General features: G+C 42.1%; 1 protein-coding gene across 6 annotated transcripts; it reads right to left on the bottom strand.

The window, feature by feature from the left end:
- Window positions 1–6,160: 6,160 nt before the first annotated feature.
- Window positions 6,161–27,350, bottom strand: cnot3a (CCR4-NOT transcription complex, subunit 3a). 6 transcript variants are annotated; one of them, XM_083761561.1, is made up of 20 exons: window positions 27,210–27,350; window positions 26,260–26,328; window positions 25,336–25,403; window positions 25,160–25,234; window positions 24,977–25,066; window positions 24,730–24,858; window positions 23,170–23,265; window positions 22,811–23,030; window positions 22,148–22,272; window positions 19,804–19,860; window positions 19,370–19,441; window positions 18,169–19,114; window positions 16,922–17,027; window positions 15,697–15,838; window positions 14,536–14,625; window positions 13,809–13,908; window positions 11,305–11,503; window positions 10,287–10,419; window positions 8,166–8,291; window positions 6,161–7,221 (listed from the first exon to the last, which is right to left on the bottom strand). In XM_083761561.1, exons 2-20 carry the CDS (start codon window positions 26,282–26,284, stop codon window positions 7,123–7,125), a joined length of 2,898 nt encoding a protein of 965 aa, XP_083617687.1. In that variant the 5' UTR covers window positions 26,285–26,328; window positions 27,210–27,350; the 3' UTR covers window positions 6,161–7,122. The 6 variants fall into 6 exon arrangements, with proteins under 6 accessions (XP_083617687.1, XP_083617690.1, XP_083617689.1 ...); XM_083761564.1 differs by having other exon boundaries at window positions 18,169–19,030; XM_083761563.1 differs by having other exon boundaries at window positions 22,148–22,266.
- Between the last annotated feature and the right edge of the window lie 148 nt (window positions 27,351–27,498).

Genomic DNA, 27,498 nt, shown 5'->3' with positions numbered 1-27,498 from the left:
AAAAACAATGGGCTATGACCCATCGTTCTTTTTTTTCATTTTTTTCAAATCCTCAAAAATGATGAAAAACGGCGTGCTATAGTATGCCGTATGGGCTATTAGACGAGTGTCTAAAAATGGGATAAAAACTTCTAAAAATAGATGTCTAAAACACGTCTAAAAATAGACGTGTTTTAGACGTCTATTTTTTTACGTTTTTTATCCCATTTTTGACCATGGGCTATAGCCCATACCTTACGGCATACTATAGCACGCCGTTTTTCATAATTTTTGAGGATTTAAAAAAAAATCATAAAGTTAAAAAACAATGGGCTATAACCCATCGTTTTTTTTTTTCAAATCCTCCTATACCGTACGGCATACTATAGTACGCCGTTTTTCATCATTTTTGAGGATTTGAAAAAAAAAACAAAAAAAACAAAACAATGGGCTATAACCCATAGTTTTTTTGTTTTCATTTTTTTCAAATCCTCAAAAATGATGAAAAACAGCGTGCTATAGTATGCCGTACGGTATGGGCTATTAGACGAGCGTCTAAAAATGGGATAAAAACGTCTAAAAATAGACGTCTAAAACACGTCTAAAAATAGACGTGTTTTAGACGTCTATTTTTAGACGTTTTTTATCCCATTTTTGACCATGGGCTGTAGCTCATACCTTACGGCATACTATAGCACGCCATTTTTCATCATTTTTGAGGATTTGAAAAAAAATAAAAAAATAAAAAAACAATGGGCTATAACCCATCGTTCCTTTTTTTCATTTTTTTCAAATCCTCAAAAATGATGAAAAACGGCGTGCTATAGTATGTCGTACGGTATGGGCTATTAGACGAGCGTCTAAAAATGGGATAAAAACGTCTAAAAATAGATGTCTAAAACATGTGTCTTAGACGTCTATTTTTTGACGTTTTCAAAAAATCAAAAAACAATGGGCTATAACCCATCGTTTTTTTTTTTTTTTTTTTTTCAAATCCTCCTATACCGTACGGCATACTATAGTACGCCGTTTTTCATCATTTTTGAGGATAAAAAAAAAAAAAAAAAAAAGAAAAACAATGGGCTATAACCCATCGATTTTTTTTTCTCATTTTTTTCAAATCCTCAAAAATGATGAAAAACAGCGTGCTGTAGTATGCCGTACGGTATGGGCTATTAGACGAGCCTCTAAAAATGGGATAAAAACGTCTAAAAATAGACGTCTAAAACACGTCTAAAAATAGACGTGTTTTAGACGTCTATTTTTAGACGTTTTTTATCCCATTTTTGACCATGGGCTATAGCCCATACCTTACGGCATACTATAGCACGCCATTTTTCATCATTTTTGAGGATTTGAAAAAAAATAAAAAAATAAAAAAACAATGGGCTATAACCCATCGTTCTTTTTTTTCATTTTTTTCAAATCCTCAAAAATGATGAAAAACGGCGTGCTATAGTATGTCGTACGGTATGGGCTATTAGACGAGCGTCTAAAAATGGGATAAAAATAGATGTCTAAAACACGTTTAAAAATAGACGTGTTTTAGACGTCTATTTTTTGACGTTTTAAAAAAATCAAAAAACAATGGGCTATAACCCATCGTTTTTTTTTTTTTTTTTTTTTTTTTTAAACAAAACAAAACAAAAAAACAATGGGCTATAACCCATCGTTTTTTTTGTTTTCATTTTTTTCAAATCCTCAAAAATGATGAAAAACAGCGTGCTATAGTATGCCGTACGGTATGGGCTATTAGACGAGCGTCTAAAAATGGACTTCTAAAACACGTCTAAAAATAGACGTGTTTTAGACGTCTATTTTTAGACGTTTTCAAAAAATAAAAAAACAATGGGCTATAACCCATCGTTTTTTTTTTCCGTTTTTTTTCGTTTTTTTATAATCCTCCTATACCGTACGGCATACTATAGTACGCCGTTTTTCATCATTTTTGAGGATTTGAAAAAAAAAAAAAAAAAAAAAAAACAATGGGCTATAACCCATCGTTTTTTTTGTTTTCATTTTTTTCAAATCCTCAAAAATGATGAAAAACAGCGTGCTATAGTATGCCGTACGGTATGGGCTATTAGACGAGCGTCTAAAAATGGGATAAAAACGTCTAAAAATAGACGTCTAAAACGTTTTACGTTTTACGTTTTTAAGTTTACGTTTTAAGTTTTAAGTTTTAAGTTTTTACGTTTTACGTTTTTACTTTTTTACGTTTTACGTTTTACGTTTTACGTTTTTACGTAAAACGTAAAACGAAAAAACGTAAAACGTAAAAAAAAATGTAAAACGTAAAAACGTAAAACGTAAAAAAAAGGAAAAACGTAAAACGTAAAAACGTAAAAACGTAAAACGTAAAAACGTTAAAACGTAAAAACGTAAAACGTAAAAACATAAAAACGCAAAAAAAAAGGAAAAACGTAAAACGTAAAAAAAAAGGAAAAACGTAAAACGTAAAAAAAAGGAAAAACGTAAAAACGTAAAAACTTAAAAACGTAAAACGTAAAAACGTAAAAACGTAAAACGCAAAACGTAAAAACTTAAAAACTTAAAAACGTAAAAAAAAGGAAAAACGTAAAAAAAAAGTAAAAACGTAAAACGTAAAAACGTAAAACGTAAAACGTAAAAACGTATATCATACGGCATACTATAGCACGCAGTTTTTCATCATTTTTGAGGATTTGAAAAAAATGAAAAAATGAAAAAAAACGATGGGTCATCGTTTTTTGAATTTTATTTATCCTCGTTTTTCATCATTTTGTATGTAGGACTAGTAGCATGCCAAAGTTTGTGCTATTGCCATAGAAAATGCATTGGGCGTTTAAGTTAAATAACTCAGAAACTATAAAACATTTCAAAGTAAAAAAGTTCCAGCATGTGTCTCCACAGTAAGCTGAATAATAAAAAGCGTGAATGGAGTTTCTAGGTGAAAGTGATTTTTGACGTGCCAATGTCTGCCATTGAGCCCCATTGTAAATTTGAAAGCACTATATTTCTAAAACTATGAAACATTTCAAATATTCCTTTTCAGGCAAACATGTCCACCGTAAGATGAACCTAAGTATGTTGTTAGCAAAACATCATCATGGGTGTTGCGGAGGATGAGACACAAACTTTGGCATGCTACTAGTCCTACATACTTACACCTAGCAACCCCATTCTAGCCTACTTAGGTTCATCTTACGGTGGACATGTTTGCCTGAAAAGGAATATTTGAAATGTTTCATAGTTTTAGAAATATAGTGCTTTCAAATTTACAATGGGGCTCAATGGCAGACATTGGCACGTCAAAAATCACTTTCACCTAGAAACTCCATTCACACTTTTTATTATTCAGCTTACTGTGGAGACACATGCTGGAACTTTTTACTTTGAAATGTTTTGTAGTTTGTGAGTTATTTAACTTAAACGCCCAATGCATTCTCTATGGCAATAGCACAAACTTTGGCATGCTACTAGTCCTACATACTTACAACTAGCAACCTCATTCTAGCCTACTTAGGTTCATCTTACGTACAGAGCCATAAGGGTCCATTTGGTTACTAACCATAATTTGCTGGGGACCCCCTGGAGCTCCCTCAAGGACCCCTGGGGGTCCCCGGACACCACTGACCACTTGGTCAAGATGGAAAGAATTTATTCAAATCAGAAAATAGCAGGCACAACCAATAGTGGTTAAAATTATTTACTGCATTAACTACTTTTATTGGGGACCCCCACCCCCAAGGACCCCTGGGGGTCCCTGGACGGCCGGACCCCACTTTGAGAAGCACTGGTGGAAAACAATAATTCCCATGAATAAATCAATGAAAACATTTAAGGAGTAGTGAAAATATCAGACGAACAAGCTCACAACACGTTGAACACGGCACGAAGCGAATGACATTTTAAACATTATGAAATCAGTTACACGCACGTTTCATGCACGGTGCACGTACCACGAACGGCCGCCATGGTACAGTGTAACGCCAGGGCTCCACTGGGCGCGTCTGCGTCGCGTCTGCGTCGCGTCTCCGTCAACGTCGGGAATGTGCCCTTTTAATCAATGGAGGGTGGCTCCACTGCCCGCGTTGCGTCGCGTCTCCGTCACCATAAAATTGAACCGGTTCGTTTTTTGACGCACGCACGCGTGACGCAACGCGACGCAGACTCGCCCAGTGGAGCCCTGGCGTAATACAGTGGAACAGCTATAGCCTACTGTGATCTCATCAAAGTCTAGCTGTGCATTCTTTTAACGATTTTGAACGTGTCATTCATGCTTTTATCTCCACTCGTTTGAACTATTGTAACCTATAGCTTCATCTTACGGTGGACATGTTTGCCTGAAAAGGAATCTTTGAAATGTTTTAGAAATATAGTGCTTTTAAATTTGAGAAATTCAGAATGGGGGTCAATGGCAGATTTTGGCAAAAGAATAAACACTTTCACCTTCTTATCTCTTCCCTTACCTTTTTTGCTTGGTTACTGTATTTTTTATTATTATTAGGCTACCTGAATTATTATTTCACATAACAATATTGAAACGTATATGCCATCTATGTTGACAATTCATTTTCAATAATCATGTTATAGACTCATGTTCTAGACCTTAGTCTTTCATTATCATGTTATGTTAATTATATGTAGGCCTATATTATTTTTCAAATCATGTCTTTAAATGTTTTGATTACTCAACTCAGGTTAAGGCCCTGTGGGCTTCTTGCCTCCTCCCTTGCACTTTATTTTTCTTTTGGTATTCTACGTATTTCCTTTTTGTATTGTTTTATGTGTTAAATAAATCAAATCAAATCCACTACAAGGCATTAAGGGTTCTTCTTTGCATGTAAATGTGCTCCTTTCCGGTGAAAGATAAAACCTGTCCCTCAATGTGTCTGTCTGACACATTGAGGGTCTCCCTCTTTCTTTGGCTTTTGCCTTCATTGTGTCTCTAAACCCTAACATTTAACTTCACACAAACCCTATGCCTAACCCTAACTAACCTCCCAGAAAGTTACCTAACCTCAAAACCCTGTGCGAAACCCGTCATGTTGAAGACAGACAACACATTAAAGTTACATGCTTAGCTCTGACAGTCAAACAATTCATTGACAGGACATGACATCACACTTGCCTTGTAATTTCTGAAAAGTATTTATTGAAATTTTACAATCCTGTTTTAACCCCACTTTATGACGTCGCCCATGCAGAACCTTGACAAGTAAATATGAGAAAAAACTTGTAAATATTTATCTTGAAATTCACATTTTAGCAATTTTCTACCTGACCCTCCTTTTCTCAAAAGCCCAAAAATAGATTCTATAAAAGGCAAATCTCTCAGAACTTTGCTTTATTCTTCCCCCCTCCCTCTCATGTCCTTTCCTCATCCTTAAAAGAAAATATGTCAAGGGCTAGCTCACGCAAGACACATTTCACTTTTAACTCCTTTAGTTTCACAGATGAGACCTTTTCATTGGCCAAATTGGGGGAAGATGTAAAAGTCAACATAATTGTTCATCATTTAAGCATCCAAGAAAAGATCCCACCCTGTCCAACAAATAAGGGTTTAAAAGCCAGCTCGAATGTGCCAGTGGAGAATCCATAGTTCCTCAGGAGTAGCACATGAGCAAACACTACAGACCAGACATGGGGTTTCTCTTCATTTTCATCGCAAACCCCCCCACAGGTTCAATCCACCACCAGGTTATTTGGAGCAGATTGGTACGTGCTTTTCACTCGACATGTAAACAGTTCAATCAGTGCACATTCACCAGTTCACTGTATAGATAGGGGTTTTCTTTATAACTTGAAATATCAGGTGGTAAAACACAGCAGTGGAAATTTAAGTTGTGATGATGAGGTAACGACAAAAGAATGCAGGGCATAGAGAACTTTAAACCAAGGTACTGACTGGGTAGAAGCTGACTCAAGGTCATTTTGAGGGAGGTGGCACAAGGTTGTATTGAGTGAATAAGGGACATAAAACACATTCACCGGGCTGAAAAATGGCTGTGGAATTATTTCTGCGTTGAGGGTGAAAACAAAATGGACTCTCAAGATTTCTCAAAAACGCTTGTTTTTTAGATTTAGATTTTTATTTTTTTCACAAACATGAACACGCCCAGTAAGGATGAAGCGTTCTCTATTTACAGGTAAACTTAAAAACACTTTATTTGTAAAGAGAGAGGGAGTCGGAGACGAGTTCAATTGCATAGCAATTTAATTCATGTCCAATAAGGACTCTTTCCCTGGCACAGGGAGAGGCCCTGTGTGGTCATTCTCAATCAGTGTTTTTAAATCGACCAAGACAATATCAATATAACTATTGATAATCGCTCACTATCTCTAATAGTGACCATTTTCAACAGGCATTGTAGGGCCTCAAATGAAGCCATTTTCCTACATGTCTGCTTAACCCCCCCCCCCCCCCCCCCACCCCCACACCCACCCACCTCCCCCCCATTTCTGCACCACCGAATTACAGTAAGTACAACTTGGCCAATTTTAACAGAACAAGATTTAATCCAAATGTATTTCGTTTTGTAAAGTCAAAGGCTTGTGTCGGGGTAGGAGCGTGGTACAGAGAAATCACCTTGATGAAAACGGAAAGGGTAGGGGGAGGGGGGGGTATGAAAAAGGAAAAAAAGGAAAAACTTAAAACATGAGAAACATGCATGGGTTAGGCTTTCCTAATGCCTAATTCATGTTCCACCGTACGACGGTGTTACATGGCGAAGACAGCCCATCTACAAGCTCTCAACGCGTCGATGATGTTGACGTGCTGCGAGCTCGTACACGGGCTGTTTTCGACTTGCACTGCCCTCGTAACGACAAAGCATAAATCAGGCTTAATGCCACATACTGAGTGTGCACAAAGACAGGCACAAACGCAAGATCTCCAATGACACCCGTAGACCCTCCCCCACTCGGGCACGCCAACAGGGGGTTCTGACCACGGCTGGGGTGACGGCGGTGGTGTGAGGGAGGGGCATGGGGCTTCACGTGAGACGCAGCCTATTACGGACACCGGTCTCCGTTATAGGAGAGGGGCTTCTACTACACATCACAATCTCTAGCCACAGTATGGAGTTCAGTCTCGGAATGTCAACAGCAGCACGTTCTCCCTCTCTGTCTTTCCGCCATCAGTCCCCTCTCTTGTGTCCGTCACTGGAGGTCTCTGTCTTCGAGGTACCTATACTCAAAGGTGAAGCCCTCCTTCTTCCGCTGGCCCCATTTCTCATAGTCAAAGTAAATGTAAGTGCCCTGGAATGGAGGCAGAGAAGTGAGAGGAACAGTCGGATCATTATTTCATTAAAAAAAAGGTGCAACAGACGACTTGACGCACTTACGAAACCTCTGTTGCAAAAGGCTTGTAGTTTAGTTTCCTTGATTTGTTTGCCTTCAAGAATAACACATGGAATAATGGCGGCTGTTCACTCATTAAACAAAACGGTCATTCTAGACCTGAATGTATAGCATTATTATTATGTTGGTGAAAAACATTAGTTTTATTCCACCCCTTTAAAAAGCTAATCAGCTAAAAAGCATACATTAGAAACATTTACAATTTAAACCCACAATTTCTAAATGAATGGATTACTAAAATATTCAACAATACTGTGTGCCGGTATCTATTTACATTTGCTTGTGTGCAGTTTTAATATACAAAGCAGCATGTGCTTGTGTGCATGGTATGTGTTTAACATTGTGGCAGGTGTGTGAGGGTGCTATGTGACCTCTTGTGAGTGTGGGGAGACTCAAAGTCAAAGTCATACGATTTGTCACACACGTTACCGCAGTGAAATTTGTTCTCCACATTTGACCCATCTCTTGGAGCGGTGAGCTGCAGCCAAGGTGCGGTGAGCTCGGGAATCATTTGATTAGTAGATTAGACCCCCCAATCCAACCCTTTGATGCTGAGTGCCAAGCAGGGAGGCATTGGGTCACATTTTTACAGTCTTTGGTATGACCCGGCCGGGGATCGAACCCCCGACCTCCCAGTTTCAGGGCGGACACTCTAACCACAAGGCCACTGTCTGGTCTGGTAACAGGCCTAGAGATTCAACCGCTCATCGCTACATTTCACATTCCGAGACATTCTCATCTCTCTGTAGTCTGTATTTTTCTTTGTCACTTTGAAACAGATTGCATCTACAGCATGCTCCATCATATCATATCTGTATAAATACCAGCAATAGGCCTTTCACCTGTTCAAACTCATCAGTGATAGTCTTGGGTTCCTCGTGTCTCTGGAACCACATCATGTACTTGGTGTGGAACCTCCATGATTGTTTCTTCAGAGCCTTGGCTGACAGATACTGAGCCTTGGTGCCCTGGAAGAGGGGAAGCCACATGAACAATTGAACAGTATGAATATATTTAACATTTAATAGCATATAGCGTTGCGCCCTATATCATTTGGCAAACGTGGTCCCCCAGGGGGGATCCATAGCCCGAATAAATATAATTCTGGGGGTCCTTGACATGAAATATTGAGCACCACTGATATAAAAACATGAGATTTTTCAGAAAATTGTCATGATTTAGAAGATCTTTATTTAAATTTTTAATAGTGCGCAAGCAGAGCGTGCAAGTACTTATGACCGCTACAAACTGTCAAATTATTACATGTATACATAGGAGCATTACCTTTAACCCTCCCAACACTAAAACAAATCGTCATTACGTCACCATCGAAAACCAATTACACTCTGGCATTGGGTCCTTTTTTTCAGGTCTAAATGGGTTAATTCCTTAAGGTCATTATGATGACAGATTCTGTTGTCGCTGTACCCGACAACACGCGAGACCAGTACAGTTTTTGGGTATATGGTCTCTGCGTCCAGATCAGTTCCGATTCTAATACCTGGGGACCCAAATCTAACTTAGGTGTGTTACCCGAGTGGATCTGAGAAGACTTCTGCTCAGCATCGATCAGGAGAAAAAAGGTTCTGTGTGACTAGGTTCAATGGAATAGGGAAAGTGGATCAAACTACACCTCTATGGGATCAAAGGTACGTAATCAGGAATTTCTTCTTCACGAGGTAAAAAAATGCCATTTAATTCCATTATCTCTTATTAGGGAGGTATGTGAGCTTGTAGATCTTCTTTGAAATTTAGGGCAAAACCACAATTACATGCCCAAATAGGGATGCCAGGTGGAAAGTAGTTATGCCATAACTTACAAGAGGCCATGATGATATTATACTGTAATTATATCACACGTGAGCTCATTAGATCTGCTATTTTCTTTCCAAAGAATGGAAAATGGTGCATTAATGCATTTATATAGCGCTTTTATGCAAAGTGCTTTACATAAGAGATTTTGCATTACATTCACCCATTCACACACACATTCACACACCGATGGCAGTGGAAACCATGCAAGGCACCAACCTGCACATCGGGAGCAATTAGGGGTTTCAGAGTCTTGCTCAAGGACACTTCGACACCAACTCTGGGGGAGCCCGGGATTGAAATAGGTACCAATCGGACGCTCTACCTCTGGCCACTTCCGCCCACATACCAAGGCTTAACCACTTAACCCATTTTGACCTGAGATCAGATTACAAAAATGTCTTCTACATCCTGACAGTTTTCTGAAAAAGCTATGTTTCTATGTCAGTGGTTCTTCGATTTTTCAAAAATAGCAGATCTACAAGCTCGTAGCGCGCCACTCAGTGGCGCACAGTCTACTCATCATAGATACACAAGCCTGGATCCGACGTGGGGCGAGACCCAAAAACACCTCAACACCCTGTTTGGAGCCTTGGATACACGTCCAGAGTCGCAGACATGGCATAGGAAATATCACCTGTTCACCCAACATTCATCATCAACCTCAGCAGGATTTCCCTCAGCTGGATGGTCATCATCCCACTACCTTCTCCCTAGAGTCACCTGGAGATATGCCTGCCCACCAAGGTTTTCCTCAACTCTCTTCGGAGGCACCAGATTCCCCACAATTTCTGGAGCTGACACACCTAGAGGCATCAGTGGCTGCTGCTACCAGTGCTCCTGTTGCTGTGAGTATTGATCGGGCACCCTTCCCTACTATCACCTCTGCTATGGTGAACATAGAGGTGCAAGATGGTGCCATCACTGTTTCTGCTTGTGTAAACACTTTGTTGACCGATGTCCCGCAGGGGTCTATATACTCTGTCCCCCTATTTGTTTCCCCTCACACCAAATCTCTTTGACAAAGATCTTCAAGCTCGCTGTTGCGAGCTTGAAGATCAGCTATTTTTTTGGGGGGACGAATGTGATCGTGACCATGGCCAGAACTGTGGTTGAGCGGTTACATACATGTATGTGTGGTTGTTCCATACCTCCAGGTAGTAGAAGATGAAGAATAGTGTTTCTGTCGACAGCCTCTGGTAGAACTCTATAGAGTCTGAATGGTGAGGGGGCATCTGGTGGTGGAAGGGCAGGGTGGGACAGGGGTTCCTCATCAGGTATTGCCTGGAAAACCAGAAAATTGGGGAAGAAAACAATCAATCAAAACAATCGATACGTTTCCACACAAGCATGTGTTTAGCTCTTACTTAGAGTATACTTAGAGTTCTCCTCCCATCCACTTGCATTAAGTTGCTCTAAAGCGCATGAGGCGATTTCACTCCTCCTTCCGGGTAGGAACAGAGTGCATTCTGGGATGGATTTGCCCCAAACTCATGAACGCGCTGCCGTTGACTATCATTGCACGCGTTCACGTGCGTTCACGTGTCATCGTGAACGTGCACAATGATGGTCAACGGACCTTGTGTTTGGGCCCACGCTGCAATACAAAATTCGGCCACTATGTCCATTTCCTCCGGGTGCCGTCTCTATTCATATATACTCTAAGGTTCAGCTTCACTGCAGTACAATGTTAACCCATTTTGGGCGGGAACCCCTTTTGGTGTTTTAAGCGGAATGTTTAAAGCTATTTAAAAACAGCTATTTAAGCTATTTAAAAATAGAAGATCTACAAGTTCATAGCGTGGCACCGAGTACCACGCTATGAACTTGTAGGTCTGCTATTTTTGAAAAATTGTGAAAATGTGACGCAAATCTTTGAATATAAATCCTTTCAGAGCGAGCGTCAAATCTTTGCTTCTGGGGGGGGGGGGGGGGGGGGGCGGCATTAGGGCATCGTATAAAATGATGAAGTGTAAAGTATAGAATCTCACAAAGAACATGCATGAAAACAAAACCGGCTATGATTTCTTTGTCCTGAACTCGTCACATTTGCAATTGACATATGTGTCTGAACAAATCAGCTCTTTGTGGAAACACCAACATTAAATGCCATTGACAATGAATGGAAAATTTACGTAATATGTAGACGAACAAATCGGCTATTTTTACCTGATCCTTTCGGAGTCCGAGGGGTGAGGCATGTGTGTCCACGCTGACTCTTGCATGGCCTGCTGGTAAAGCTGGTCCTTGGAGAGAGGCGTGGGGCCCAGTGGACACACTCCCAGCGAGGGGGGGATGCTGACCTCTGACAGGGACGGCTGGGAGGCAGCAGGGGTCCCGGGGGCTGCAGACGAACTGGAGAAGATGTCTACGGGAAGAAACGGTGCACGTTTGTCAGGAAGGATGGAAGGAAGGGTGGAAAATAAAATCGATTGTTAGATTTAATCGCGATGCCGACATGGACGATTGTTAATCGATTCACAAATGTAAAAATCGATTATTTTAAAAAGCATTATTTGATTAAAAAAAACAATTTACAAAAAAGGACTTGATTATCTTCCTGTGAGTTTTCTGCAATTGTCGATGCTGTTCAATATAACCTTCCAGTTGACAGTGGCATATCTCTTGTTTTTATTATCAACTAGACCTGTACGTGCCCGTCGCAGTCGGCCACCGGCCTACTTGGGAACGATGCAACTTGGGAACCTAATGATATACGTTGTCATAGCACCCGTTTTAACTGTCAGCCGGTGTCCCACATGGAGATCTGTGTATGTGTAGACTGCAAACGCTGGAAATTGCACAGGTGAAAGGAGTTGGCCTCATTAGGCCCACCGCAGAGCCTGGCCCAGGTGAAAGGAGTTGGCCTCATTAGACCTACTGGCAGTTCTGGAGAACTGTGGGTCTGACCGACTCGATACGTGTCGAATGTGAAGTCGGTGGGTCAAACGGTTCTCGAGTTACGTGCATTACAACCGTACACACGCACGCACACACGTACGCAGAGACGTGGCACATATAGATAGTAGATACAAGATGAAGATAATGGAAGTAAATGAAAGCACGTTGTATATTAGTCACACTGTAAGGGGTAGACGATGAATCTGTAATCAAATCATAATTGAATTGTAGCCCTCTGAATCGGAATTGAATCGTCTGGCACCTAACAATGTCTGCCCCTAGTCAGGATGTCATGTCATTTTGATCTGGACATCGTTTGTGACCTTGACCTTCACCGTTTCGGCACAAAAGTTAATGTGTGTGATTAGGCCTACACCTTGCCCGAATTTGACTGACAGTCATCAAAATGACACCATTGATCTGCCAGAAAGAAATATAAATCCTGTGTGTGCATATTCCGTTGTTTGTACAGAATTGGGCTCTGTAAGATTTGTTGTAGGCCCAAGCGAATTATGCAAGCGCAGGCCACCCTGCTGTCTCTCCATATTCCGGCAAGACTAAAGTCATCATCATCATAGATCATTATGTCAGAAATGTTTTTCTATGGTTGTTTTTCATATTTAACCTTTTTTTCCCAAATGTTACAGATGTTGATCCTGCAGATTGGATATTTTATTTGTCATACAATGAATTATATATGTGGCCAATTCTCCCCCAACAGTGCTGAGGGGATGAGACATCAACTCTGAGGTCATGTTTCTCAGTTTCACCACGCATGCAATACTTATGCTTAGCAGGGCAGAGCGACGACCTCTGTACACAATGTGCACCATGTGTGTGTGTGTGTGTGTGGTCACTGGTCCGTGTGTCAACTAGAAGCTTGCACGCCGCTAACGCCACGCGTCCGTGTTGTCGTTTCTCCACAAATATCGTGTGTCCGAGTGAGACACACAGACAAAAAGGTATCCGGAGAACTCGCCAGTTTACCAACTCGTCACGATTTAGTGCATTTTTGTTTTACTTCACCTTCATTTCAATTGCATTGAATTGAGAGAGGATAGTTGTTTAGAGTTAACACTAGAGAAAGTAGGAATGCTAAAAACACCAAAGTACCGAAACAATGCAATAGTAAACAATTCCTGAAATGGTACCGACTTATCATTGGTATTCACATACTCACCTTTTTATCATCATCTAGCTGACCATTTAATTGCACAAAATACAGCATGTTAGCATAACGATGAAGACATTGATGAAGAATTTTCGCCGTGGCGACTTGGTAAACTGGCGAGTTCTTCGGTATCCCAGAGTCAGACAAAGCATATGTTTTGAACGAAGGCGGCATACGGCGAAGTGTCTTTGGCCACTGACTCGTGCTTTTTTTCACCGCTCACCGCAAATCGCTCCATCGCGATCGCATCACGGAAAAGGGAAACTGCAAAATCTGGGCCCCCGCTGTGGGAACTAAAGCTGTCGCACGGTTGTAAACGCAGAGGTAAAGTCAGTGACGTTATCACGGGCCACAATGCACAGCTGAAAAAAAAACGGCACTTCCGCATTACGTGGCGGTCTATGACGTGGTCACCCGAACTGTAGCCTGGAACTCACCTATTCTTTTTATGGCATAGGCAGCTCCCGGCAGGATCAACTATGCGCAGCTGCGCGACATGAGACTAATTACTTAGAGCGACAGTAGTGTGTGTGTGTGTGTGTACATGTGTGCGTGTGTGTCAATTTAACAAAGGTGCAGACGTGGTGGTGATGCTACTGACCTCTGTCTGGTAGGTGTAGGTTTGAGATCTCTCCGTCCAGACGAGATCCCAGCGCTGCTCTCTCGGCCATGGCCTTGAGAGAACTGAGAGGCTCCGGAGCCTGGAGATGAGGAGCACGGAGAATTACAGGAGAGGATTCAGGGAGGATAGAAAGAGTACGGTTGAGTAAGTTGTAGTAGAACATGAGGATATGAGAATGAATGAGAAACATGTCTGTTCGTCTGTCTGTGTGTGCGTGCGTGTGTGGGGGGGGAAAGCACCTGTCATTTTAGATTATAACGTTGCAAAAAAATTGCAGATATACAAGTCCAAAGCGCATCACAAGCGCATCTGCTATTTTTTTTTAACGTTTTTAAACAAATACTGAAAGTCTGTCCCTGGCACAACACATTTTCAGATGGGGTGCAGCAAAAGCTCTATTTGAGGGTTCTTGGCACGGAAACTGATTTACTGGTACTGGTTTACAAGAGAAAGGTAATTTGAGTGCATACATATTATAACTGTATGGATTTGTCTTAGCTCAATAGTTGAGCTAATGAGCTAAGACACTAACTAACACTGGGATGTATTCCCATGGGACCTCTCTTGCAAAAAAGAAAATGTATTTACTTTTGAGGTTGGATGAAAGCTTCCGTCAATTATCCTTAATTCTTTCTCTCCCATGTCCATATATGTACGTACGTCGACGCTAGGTGGCGTCATATACCAAGTCCGTATATATACGTACCCCAACATGGACTCCGTCTATATATTGGTTGATGCCTACGGAAGCCTTTAACATTGGTCCGGTTCCTATAGCGACGCCCCACTGTTCCAACTATGGGAAGGCATATATATTTTCAGTTGAGAGCAGTGGAGAGGTGGATTTTCAAACACTCATAACTCTTCTTCTAAAATCGCTGTCCTTGGTGGATTTTCTGCCATCGACATTTCGGATTTAATTTGTGCCTTTTCCCTACGATGCTGGCGCCATGTTAAAGCTTCTGACGAGAGGTTAAGGGCTGGTTTGTGTTCTAAAACTGTTTTTTTCCCCTGCACATTTGTATGGGGGGGAGGGGCGGGCAAACACAGTGTAGTTAGAGTGAAGACAAGTGCTGGCACCCGGAGCTGTGGTTAATGTTACAATTAGCGCGCAATAAAGGAGTTAATGGAAGCACCAAGCAATGTTTTATGCCAATGAAATCGTTCATATACTTTACGTAAAAATGAATATCACCTCATATGATTGAACTCACTTTACCCCTACGAGTTGAAGCTTCAAATTGTTTATTAGGCTTATAATTAGCAATTTTATTTGACATAGTGCAGGTCGACCTGAAAGTTCAGACCTGGTCTAGGTGACCAGATGGACCTAACTTGCCATAAAAAGGAGGCTCAAAACGCGACACAACTCAGCAAATTTTACCATTTGACGTATGACAATGTACTGTATACAAGGCTTAAAGGAGAATTCCATACTAGAAGGCTTTCTTACCTTTATTTGTAGTTGTTACGTCCCCACCAAAGAGGTGCAGATGTTATTTTGTGCAAAAGTGCATTATTGGCCATTTCCCCTACCATAAGCCCTCAATGAATTGCATTTAATTGAATGGGGCTATGGGGTGTGTTATGGGGTGCTAATTTGATTGTTTCCAAGTGAGTGGCACACTAATTTCGATGGAAATAAGCGAATTAGCACAAAAACCCAACCCCCATTGATGGCTTATATTAGGGGAAATAGCCAATAATGCACTTTTTGCACAAAATAACACCTGGACCTCTTTGTCGGGGACGTAACAACTACAAATAAAGGTAAGAAAGCCTTCTAGGATGGAATTCTCCTTTAAAGTGGATAATGTGAAACTACTAAACCAGTATTAAAAGCCACAGATAGATCGACGCTGCTCACCTTTAGGCCCTCGGAGGGCTGCGTGTAGGAGTGGGGCCCGTTGAGCAGGCTCCCTCCTCCGGGTGTGCTGTCAGAAAACGAGGGGGACGGAGAGCTCGGGGGCAGGGTGATGGAGCTGATCAGACTGGGACCGTTGTCCATCCTGCCGACGAGGCCGAGAGAGAGCAGCGAGAGAAAGGGAGAAAGTTAACGTTTGTCATGTGGGGTCGCCAACTTGTAGCCCAAGTTCAGGGTGCTCTCCAGCAGCACCGCCTCACGACGACCAGGTGGATTAACCCATTCTGACCTGAGATCAGATTCTAAAAATGTCTTCCCGACAGTTTTCTGAAAAAGCTATGTTTCTATGTCAGTCGTTTTTCAAAAATAGCAGACCTACAAGCTCGTAGCGCGCCACTCGGTGGCGCGCTATGAGCTTGTAGATCTGCTATTTTTCAATAGCTAAAGCATAGCATAATGCTAACAACATAAGGGGTTCCCTTTTGGTGTCCTAAGCATTATGTTATGCTTTGGATATTAGAAAAATAGCAGATCTACAAGCTCATGAACTTGTAGGTCTGCTATTTTTGAAAAATCGTGAAAATGTGGTGCAAATCTTTGAATATATTAATTTATTCTTTCAGAGCGAACGTTTTTAACTCAAATCTTTGCTTCTGGGGTGGGGTCCCTGCCTGGAACAACATATTTTGAGATGGGGGTCGGCGGGCCAAATACAGATAATTCTGGGGGTCCTTGACATGAAAAAGGTTGAGTACCACTGACATAGAAACATAGGTTTTTCATAAAACTTTTAGGATTTAGAAGACATTTTTTAAGAATCGTCCTCAGGTCAAAATGGGTTAAACACTGTCCTATTCAAACACACTACTGTCCTATCTGAAGACAAATAAGAGTGTGACTTCAAGTTCAATAAGGATGAAACATTATCACCGTTAAGCCATCTGGCCGAGCTCTTGCTGTACCACACCATGTAATCCACATTGCATGCATATGACTTTTTTTGGTCAGTATTTAGTCAGTATGCCAATTACTGCCCAAGTGCACAGTCCTTGTTAATGTCAACCCATACTGTTGATCTTTGTGAGGGTGTACCACTGTTGTCTCCTCCGATACACAAATGTATTCCCCAGTTGTTTCCAAAAATCGATACAATAATCGCAAGTAAAAATAATAGTTATAGCCCTACATCCATGTCTGCCTAGCTGGTCTTATGAATTGGACCACTCACGGCTGACTGGCTGAGGAGGTGAGCGATGAGGGCTGGCTGCTCTGCGATTGGCTAGGTGTGCTTAGCGCTGACTCTGTAGAACTCTCTGCCACTACGGCACTGTAACCTGAAAGGAGGAGAGGGGGAGAAGGTCACCGAGACAGAGACACAGGTGTGACCGCGGTAATAATCATCTCAAGCCATACGACACGTGGACAACGGCTGCTGGGCCAAAAAGGCCAACACAATAAAGAGAGGACTCCACATTCTATTGGCTGTAGTATGACGTTTCCATCCGCAATTGATCTTCTTCGTGTCTGACCTGAAGAAGATCCATTGCGGATCGAAATGTTGTCACTCTTTTTTTTTTGTTAAGTTGCTCTTTTACTATACAGCTAGAATTATTAATAATGCCACATTGCCACTGAATAATATATTTTTAAATATATTTTATAATAAACCAACAGATGAATCCCTGTTTGAACATAAAACACAATAGTATTAAGTACACAATAATACTGGGTTAATACTTAAAGGTATATTCAGTGATTTCACTCAAAAAACCTTAGGTTTCGTTTTTGGCTGTGGGACCCAGCCTTTCGTCCAATCAGGATAGAGAGTCAAAAACGAAACCTAAGGTTTTTTGACCCCCAGGGGTTAACTGGGGACAGGGAGGACCTCCTTATATGGTCAGCACACTCTATAGTAGGGAGGATTATCACAACAAAACAAAAAAATAAGTGATATTTGAATTAAGTGAAATCACTGAATATACCTTTAAAACCTTATAACCTGAATCCTGTTGTTCTCCACATTAAAAGGTGCTGTGATATTATTCATTAAAAGAAAAAGCTCTATATTTTAATTATTTTTATAGTAATCCTTGCTATACAGAGAGTTCATCTCCAGCTCTTAAAAAAATGAAAATAAAAACATAAAATACATAATTTATAGTTAGGTCACCAATTTCATCCAATGAGGAGGAGAGAGACATTTACAGTGTTTTCCTATTCCAATTTTGTCTGTTCAATTTTGCACTTCCAAGTTGGTATCCTAAACTGAAGATGAATGTTCTGTTTACTAAAGAGCTGGAGACTGAACAATATCACTTACATCACCTTTAAAAACTCTTTTGTGTACATGCAATACTTTACTGGCTAATTAATACAATGCAACAAGGCCACTGTAAAACAAAGTTATAGAAACATTTTCGTACTTGTCATTCAGGGAACACAAACAAAACCAAAAGGACAAGTAAGTGGACCTACTTGTGCTTCCATTTTGTTTCAGTCCACTTGGCGGTCTAGCTGGAGCAACATTTACTCCTCCGCCTACACCTCCATTCCCTCCCATCATGCCTACGACCCCCACGGGGGCGGCACTGACGGGGCTGGGGGGCACCTGAGGTGTTCCAGTGGCCACGTTTTGCCCAGGGACCAGACCCAGGATCCCTCCAGTCAAAGAGCTGTGGGCAGGGCTCGAACCCAGCAAACCCAAGCCCGTGCCAGCGCCGTTGGTGGTGACTCCACTGGAGCCAGAGGTGGGGAGGGAGGAGACGCCGCTCTCTACGGAGACGCTCGACTGGCCGATGCCGCTCAGACCCAAGCCGCCCGATGCCGCCGCCTGGGCGTAAGGGGCGGGGGTGGAGCCGGCAATCAGCCCCGCCATGGTGTTCAGGGACGAGGGCATGCCACCCAGACCTAAGCTGGTTAGCTGGTTGGCAGTGCTGGTCCCCGTCATGCCGACTTTGCTCAGACCCAGTCCGAGCCCGAGCCCGAGCCCGAGTCCGAGGCTGGAGGCCGGGGACGGCCCGGGCAGAGGCTGGGCTAGGGAGATGGGCGCCACCGAACTGGGCGTGCTGGGTGTGGGGAGAGACGGGGCGGTGGAGGCTGGTAAGAGGAGGGGGTGGCTGGGCGGGCTGGGGGTGTTTGAGGGAGCAGAGGGTTTTGTTTGTGGTGGCTGCTGTTGTTGCTGGCTTGGTGGCTGGGCTTGTTGCTGCTGCTGCTGCAGTTGTGGTTGCAGTAGTGGAGACTGATGCTGGTGTTGCTGCACCGCGCTGCTGAAGCTTCCTATAAGACTGTTGCTGGTGGGAACAATCGGGATGCCCCCGACGATGCTCGCCATGGACACCAGCGAGGACGACGAAGAGGAACCCGAGGTGGTGGAGGAAGATAAGGAAGAAAGTAAGGAAGGGGTGCCGTTCTTCACGGGCGACTGCAAAATGACAGGACGGCAACAAACACAAAAAAGGCTTTCTTAAGAGAATCGAACTGATGGCAACTGGAATACAGAATATAGCCTACGTGGAACAGAGTTATATTTCAATACGCTATGGAGGCCCATGGAGGGGGGAGATGGTACAACTACATCAGCAGTACATCGCCATCCAACTATGGACAAACAGAGCAAAAGTGTGGCTTAATTTCTTTTGATGCATGAGTCGTGAAGAGAACATAAACATTGGCTCACTGTTGGTTCCAAAGTAGAGCCCGACCAATGCCAGATGTTTGGGTCTGATGTTGCTCCCGGTTTTGGATAGTCCTAGTGTTTTGACCAATATTTTGTTTAAAAAAAAAAGAATATTTAAATGAATTAGAAACATAAACATGAACAAATAAACATAAACAAACAAATGAAAATTAACACATGTACATAGATTACAAAATAATAGTTATATAATAAATGTCCACCTATAATGACCAAAACAGGGAAACCAGGTTGAAACATCGCAATACATCGGCTGCACAATTGCCGATACCTATATTATCACCAATGTCATCAAAGAAGTTTAATAAGGACCGATATATCAGCCAATCCGATATATATCGGTTGGGCTCTACTAAATGACCAAAGATGAAGAGCTAATTGTTCATCTACGGACAGTAACGATTCCAGCCTCGTACCTGACCAACTTCACTGTCTGTCCACCGGGCCCTTTTCTTCTCGTCCTCCGAGTTCTCCTACAGGAGAAAAGGAGACACGTTGGCATGACCATTGACCATCCACTTTTCAAATGTGTCATCTAATCAGCGCACATGGACTAACTGGGCATGCATATACAGTTAACCCATTTAGGCTTGACCTCCAAAAAAAAATCTAAATCCTCTAAAAAATATTTTCACGATTTTTCAAAAATAGCTTGTAGATCTGCTATTTTTCAATAGCTAAAGCATAACATAATGCTAACACCAAAAGGGGTTCCCGCCCAAAATGGGTTAAGTGAACACAAATTGTTTTCCTAAGCCAATAATTCAATATTTGCCGACATTGCTGTGGTAGGAGACCTTTGGAAAACCCTTAAGAAATATATATAAACTCCAAAACAACTCTCACAGTCGAATCACTGAGAGAGGCCTGATGATCCAGGTTCAAAGTCAATGTTTTAAATATAGTATTGCACTTGTTAAGATTGGTTTTTATTCCCCATTAACTTCAATGGGCTCTATTCACACACTCCATTTTGGGAAGAACCTGGGCCCCTTCACTACTTCCTTCACAGGTGTTACCGATTATACTAATTAAGGCTCTGTTCCAGTCTAGTCAAACAGAGTCAGGGTGCTGCTATTGTGTAGGCTTACCTAGGGCTGGGTGCAATAACCGCAATACCGCCATACCGCCGGTATGTAACGCATACCGCGGTATCGGGTTCATTACCGCGGTTTAAAAGAAATGAAATGATTTTTATTTATTTTTATGAAATTAAAAGTGTATCATAATAAACAGTGACACTCAGTCAGTCTAATCATGCTAGCAACACAACAACACCAGAGGGAGTTCAAAAAAACATGTGCAACCCAGGTCCGGGCAGGTTTAATAAATTCCTTCAAATGTCCAGGGTTTTACACGTATCGCCTGTATATGTATCGCTACGCTCACGGACCATTCAGACCAATGTGTATTACAATGCACGTTCAATGGTTCGTAGTGGAAAAACACTGTGAGAGGTGGACTTTCAGCCCGAACCCCGGAATGTGTATTATTCATAACTCTGCATGCGTTGTGCGCTGACAGCACTGGTCCCGACCGCAGAGCAGAGTCAGACTGAGTCAGACTGTTGTGCTCTCCGTGAGGAAAGCTTGAAATGCCAAAGAACTATCTCATCATCATTGACATGCAGAAAAAGTAGGCTACTGTTTTCTTAGCTTTGTGACTGACCAATGAGAAGCAGATTGTATTGTCTGCAAAGGAACTATGTATCTGTCACAAATAAAAGTTCTGTCCTGCAAGCCCATGTCATGTCAACAACAGACAAGGCAGCTGTGCGCGAGGTGAGTCCTGCAAATTAAATTGACCCAATATTATTTTGTACAACCTAGCAAAGCATAAGATAATGGTTTGGAGAATAGGCTGGTCTCTCTCTTTTTCAGAGTTACAGACCTGTAAGCCTAGGGTCCATTTGGGTCCATGTGTTACACTCTCAGAGTTAGACCTATAATGGGTCCATTTGGAACCCCCTCAAGGAACCATGAGGGTCCCTGGATCACACCTTTGAGAGCCACTGCTTTAAATAAATACATAACTAATATAGAGCATATTTGATCAAATTTAGGAGCCAAACTTTTTTGATACGGAGACGCTCGACTGGCCGATGCCGCTCGATTGGCCGATTGATTTAATTCAAACAGAACCACGCACGCACGACACATGCACGATGCGCACATGCACGCGCGCATGTGTCCTCTTTTTGGTAATTCAGAATATGGTATGCCTACTATTGTGCGTGTTGGCTCACTGGAAACACTGCTACACCAGTGGGTCTGAAAGTGTCCTTTACTCTAGTGGGTTCCAAATGGCCCCGTACGAGTGTGTTAACTCTGAGATTGTACACATTTGTACACTCTCAAGAGTTATGGGGGTCATTGAAATTAAAAGGTTTGAGAACCACTGTACACAAAATGGAACAGAGCCTTAATCAGTAACACCTGTGAAGGAAGTAGGAAGAGTTATTCTGTGTGCATAGAGCCCATTAGTCAAATATTGGATTATTGGATTAATGCGACAAAAACAAAATAATCTCCGTGTTTCGAAGGCTCCACGGGGTGAGTATTCCTTTAAAAGCCTGAATCCTGGTGTTCTATTTTGAAGAGGACGCAAATATCCCAACATAAAAGCTTCTGAGCTCTGGAGAGAAACAGAACGCATTGATCAGCATTATGTCTGATATTTTTCTGTGTGTTCCTCACAATAGAAAGACAGGATTCGGGTCAACCCATTAACTGAGGCTGCGTAACAAGGTCCAGAACTCACGGCAGTGCATGTGGCTGGGGATGGGGGGATAGGCGAGGAGGAGGTGGTGGAGGTGGGAGTGCTGCTGGAGTGGAGGAACATTTCATCCTCCTGACCCGACGGAGACGTGGCCACTAACGCTGCAGCTACGGCAGAGGGAGAGAGAGCGTGTCAAAGGATCCGACAGTGTTCAAGTGGTTCAATATAAAACATCAACATCAATATCCTCACTAAAGCTTTATAATTAATACATTTTTGCTGAGATTTTTGTTCCCCGCTTCTATGCACCGCCTTTTAAATGCCACAAAGTAGGACTGCATGAATAACGATGAATAATTGATTGTTTATTGCATTTGTTTGCCGTTGAATGTTTATCAATCACTGACATGATTGAAACACTTTAGACTTTTAAAAGAGATTGTTACCCATATTCCTGATTAATCATCTTGTATGTATACTAAAAGTAATGACATTATCCATGATAATGCAGCCCTTAAACAATAAAAGCAATTACCCAAACAACTCCATAAAGCTTCACACAACAAACCATCATTATTCCGGTCTTGCTTTAAACTGCCAAAGTGTGTATTTTACATCCAATTCAAAGTCTCAAAATTAATCCCAGCATATTAAGATTTTTTCCCCAAGCACCTTCACAACACACAAAAAGACGACGATACATACGTATGTCTTCCAGGTCCAGGTCGTCATACAGGAACTCGTTCTCCTCGAAGTCAGGATCCTGCGACGAGTCGATGTAATACTCCACGTCGTCCTTGATCTTCTGGACCGAGTCCACCTGGACCGAGTCGTTGTCCAGCATTCGCAGGATGGTCTCCAACATGCGGATGTGGAACCGGTGCCTTTCGACCAACCTCTTGAGTTCTTCAATGCGATCCTGCTTCTACGTTGCACGCAAGGGGAGTCAAGACAGCATTGTGCAGAGCTCAATATTTCGCGTGAGGGAGGCAGCAGCATTGCAGAGAACCTAAATGTAGGAAGATTGCACTTTGAGAATCAGGATGAGACGGAGCAATACTCACCTCCTTGTCGCCCTTCTTCTTTCGGGTCTGCACCGAGAGAGACTCCACCTCACTCTCGAACTGGTCTACCTGCATGTTTAGAGTGTCTATTGTATTCTAGATGGGGAAGAAAGAAAGGTTGTAAGAATGAACGGACCATCTTCTTGGGGAACAGAACCAGGGATTGGAGGTTGTTCTGTTGTGGGTTACACCGTTTCCAAATTTAGGGATGTCCATTTTATATATATATAATGTCCCGATATTATCGGCAGATGATAGCATAAATATACAATATCTGAAAATCCGTATCGTTTTTTATGCATGCTATTTTACAGACTAAACAAATCTACAGCAGAAGAATCAACTCATTTGATTTGAATTAATCTGTTGCGCATCTGGGAGGTCTGAACTAGATATTATATTGATAGCTATTTTGTTTGATATAGTTTACTTTTGGTGGGGAAAAAAGCCTGCCTATATCAGTACCTGTACAGAATCGGAAATTAAGAGTTGGACAATATCATAAAATCGGATATTGGCAAAAAAGCCAATACCGAACATCCCTAGACCCATTGAATATTCAGAGCACGGAATGATAGTTGTATGTTATTCAGAACATTGCATTCTTCAAGTGTTCAGAGTTAACTGCAGAGCGTATGTGTTTACAATGGCAGTCAAATACTTAGGCTAATTAGGTCTGTCGGACAGCCAGCTAGCTGCCACTCAACATTGTGAGAGTATTTCTTCCTCAGGTCACAACCTGCCACAGCCTTTTGAATGTTTAAACAGCATAAAAAGGTTTATTAGCATATATCTATCTGTGACTAATTTATCACTGTCATGTTCCCTTGCCTTCAGAACCAGCACATTAACTCCTCCATTTTTTGTTGTTGTGCTTTCAAACAGAGCCCTTGTGTCAGTGTCAGATTAGATTTAGAAGTCTACTAAAAAAAACAAGACAGTCTGGATGCTGTGTGGCGCACCGTGGGGGGTGATCAGGAAGACTCATGGCATCATTGAGAGAGCTGAAATGATTTATGATTGCAGCCTTTTGTAAGGCTAATCATTCATTCCCAAGTTTTCCATTATCAGATTAACTCTGAGAGCAGGGAATGACAAAAGGATAACTGAATCCTATCGTTCTATAGAGGGTATGCACGTGACATCATCATCACCATAACCAGAAGTTATGCAGGAACGCCTACCGAGTGGCAATAAACTACTTTCTGGTCTTGACAGCCCATACATCCAAACCGAAATGTCCTACCTGATTGCATTAAACAACATTAAAAACACTTGCAACTCACTTTATATTGTGAGGTCTGAGGTGGACTCTCAAGACCAGTGTCTTGAGAGCTCGCTCTCTAGGCACTGGAAAATACCAACATTTCTCACAATAGAATGAACAGGACGGGTTCAAAGTATTTGACGTTGCCCTTTAAGCACAGCCCCTCCTATGCATAGCTTTGCGTGTTTGTGTGTATGAGCACGAAATGAGATGATTTGATTGGCTGATGTATGATAAGAGCGTGTGTGATTTTTAAATATGCAATAGGTGTAGCTGAATAGTGCACATCTTACTGTTAGCCACTGTCCCGTCTCCTCCTTTTCCCTCTGAGCTGGATCAACCTTCTGAGCGAGCCCCAAACCTTCTTTCGAGTACGCCTTTGTTTTTGTTTCTCGCTCCACCACCTTAAACCGCTCCATTTGCTGAGGCGAGACAAAAGTCACAAATGGTTACATTGGAGATTGGAGATTGAGTACAATAGGTTTCGTCACATGAGTCGAATAACGGAAACAACCATGAACGATAGTTGGACAAAAGTACCGTCTCGATGAGTTTGCGGTTCTCCACTAGCTGCCGTTTGTCTTTGATCTCGTTCGAGGCTACCCATGTCTTTATCTGATCTCTCAATCGCTGCGTAGAGGGGAGAGGGGATGAAAACATTAGAACTGGCAAATGCCAAAAAGGGGAAGAGATGACCCTATGAAATAAATTGATTTATCATACTTGTAGTTTTTTAATCTCTTTTTTGAGGTCAGCCTCATATTTTTCCTTCTGGTTAGCATTCGCTGCATTGTGAAGCTGGAAAACATGTAAACAAATTGCAACGTGACAGTTTTCAGAAGAAGAAAAAAATTGTTTTTGAAACGGGGCGTACAATAAAAAGTATGTTATGTTCTCACCTTTTGCCATATATCTTCAAACTGTTCTACTCCTTCAGCTACCTTTTTCAAACATCTGTCGATTTCACCTGGAAATGAAAGTCGGTTACAATTTATAAACCCAATCACATGCATTTCTATTAATTGCTAAGTTAAATCACTAATAAGCCGTTACTAAAACCAGACCAATAAGTATCCTGAATGAGATGAGACACTAAACTCTTATTATTCAACCAAAGGATCCAGTACCTGGGATACACACTATACCAAAGTAACCGTAATTTGCAACACTAGATTTTTTTAATAATTGGATGAATCTGGAGTTGCAATACCCTCCGTTGACAAACCATTGATCCAAATTGAATTTCCGATTCTTGTCCCCCTGCAAGCATTTGTCTCATAAATATCCACTGTAGGCATGTTATGAGCTACTTTCTGTTCAAGAAATTCTGTGCAGGTGATTCTTTTTCGAAGTGTGCACGTAATGCAGGAGGCAGCAGCACTTCCAAACTCCCAACACTTTTTTTTATGAGACAAATGCTTTGCAGGGTGATAATTCAAGATTGCCCTACATCTGCCATGTTGGTGAGTTTAGTTTAATACAAGCAGATCTGAAATTCAATTTGGATCAATGGTCTGTCAATGGAGGGTATTGCAACTCTAGATTATTAAAACAAATCTAGTGGTGCAAATTGCGACTAATACCAATTAAGTAAGGATGAGATGGAAGTTGCAACACGACACAATGTGCCATGATTGGCATGATTGGCACAGGACTATTTGGTGGTGTAATTTGGTCTTTCCCAAAGGGAAAGGACCTGTAGTCTCTCCCTTTTAGAGAGACAACAGATTATTTTACCAAAACGTACTGTACCAGAGTACCCCCTCTCTCTCTCTCTCTCACACACACACCCCTCATTGTGACAGTTAAGTCAAGCCTCTTACCTTGTAGTTTTCTCTTGTCAGCCATGGCTTTGACTACGACAATGTCCACATTCCGTCTGTCAGACAGAGCTAGGGGACAGATGTACAGATGTAACTGTGAACAGTGCAAGGGGAGAGACAACCACCGGACCCTTTGAGCTCATGATTCTGAGGCTGAGCTCAGTCTTTTTGTTCTTTGTTAATGTTAAGTCTTTCAGTCAGAGTCCAAGAGAGTCACGTCCAAGTCAAGAGTCAGAGCAAGTCACAACAAGTCCCAAGCCCTGGATCAACACGGCCATCGGTCAGATAATATATGACAATAATGACAGGTGTTATCAAGGCTAAACAAGTCAGACAGCGGCAGCGATGCGAGTGCGGCTCGAGCCCAAGTCTCCAGCTCTGGATGGAACTGACGTTAACATTAGCTCACTTGCAGAGATATGTACACAAAAACACAGTCGTTAGCAGTTACCTCCACGGACATGTAAATGGGAAGCTGAAAACACCGACGCGACCTTTGTGTAGCGACGCATTTCAGACATGTTTCCATTTAATTCAGTTTCACATTAAACGCGTTAGCGAGGAGCCCACTGACATGCTCGTCGGCTATCTCTAGCTAGCCAGCTATCGTTACTGGGCTATAATGACGCTAACCAGCTTAGCTCGACAGGTAGTATTTTGCTCAATAATATCACATTCATAGCTCGTGCTGGTGGACAGATTTCATATTCGTGCATTAATATATCAGGGCGCATTGCTGCCGTGTTATGGTGGTGGTTGCGTTGTGCATGGTTCATATATAAATATCAGAATATTTGCCACTCGCTAACCTACTAGCAAATGTGGCTAACAGGCTAGCCACTGCATAAAATACTAGATAGCAGCTTAGCTAGCCAGTTAGCCACATTTAGGAAAAAAGGGAAACTGGGTCAACCCGACCGTCTAGATTCACGCTTGTTTTCGACATTTACCTAGGGTCTGGGCTTTCGTTTGTCCTTTTCAATTATAGGCAATGCTAATTCCCCCAAAAGTCTTCTTTACTTGCAAATTGTATTTTCTTTTCGACAATCTCGTTGTACTCTAGCTAAAGATGGACGGTAGCTAAATCCCACCTCCAACTTTGGGTCCCGCCCTAACTCCCGTCCGTGGGATGCGATTGGACGGTCGGCCGTGAAACATCAGGTGGAACGGAGCACGACGGTTGGTTTAGCAGCCTGGCGAATTATGATTGACAGCCCCCCAGAATTCAGGATTCACAAT

Source organism: Protomyctophum parallelum, assembly GCF_964188405.1.
Source record: "Protomyctophum parallelum genome assembly, chromosome: 3".
Lineage (NCBI taxonomy): Eukaryota > Metazoa > Chordata > Actinopteri > Myctophiformes > Myctophidae > Protomyctophum > Protomyctophum parallelum.
This window is presented reverse-complemented; position numbering and strand designations above follow the sequence as displayed.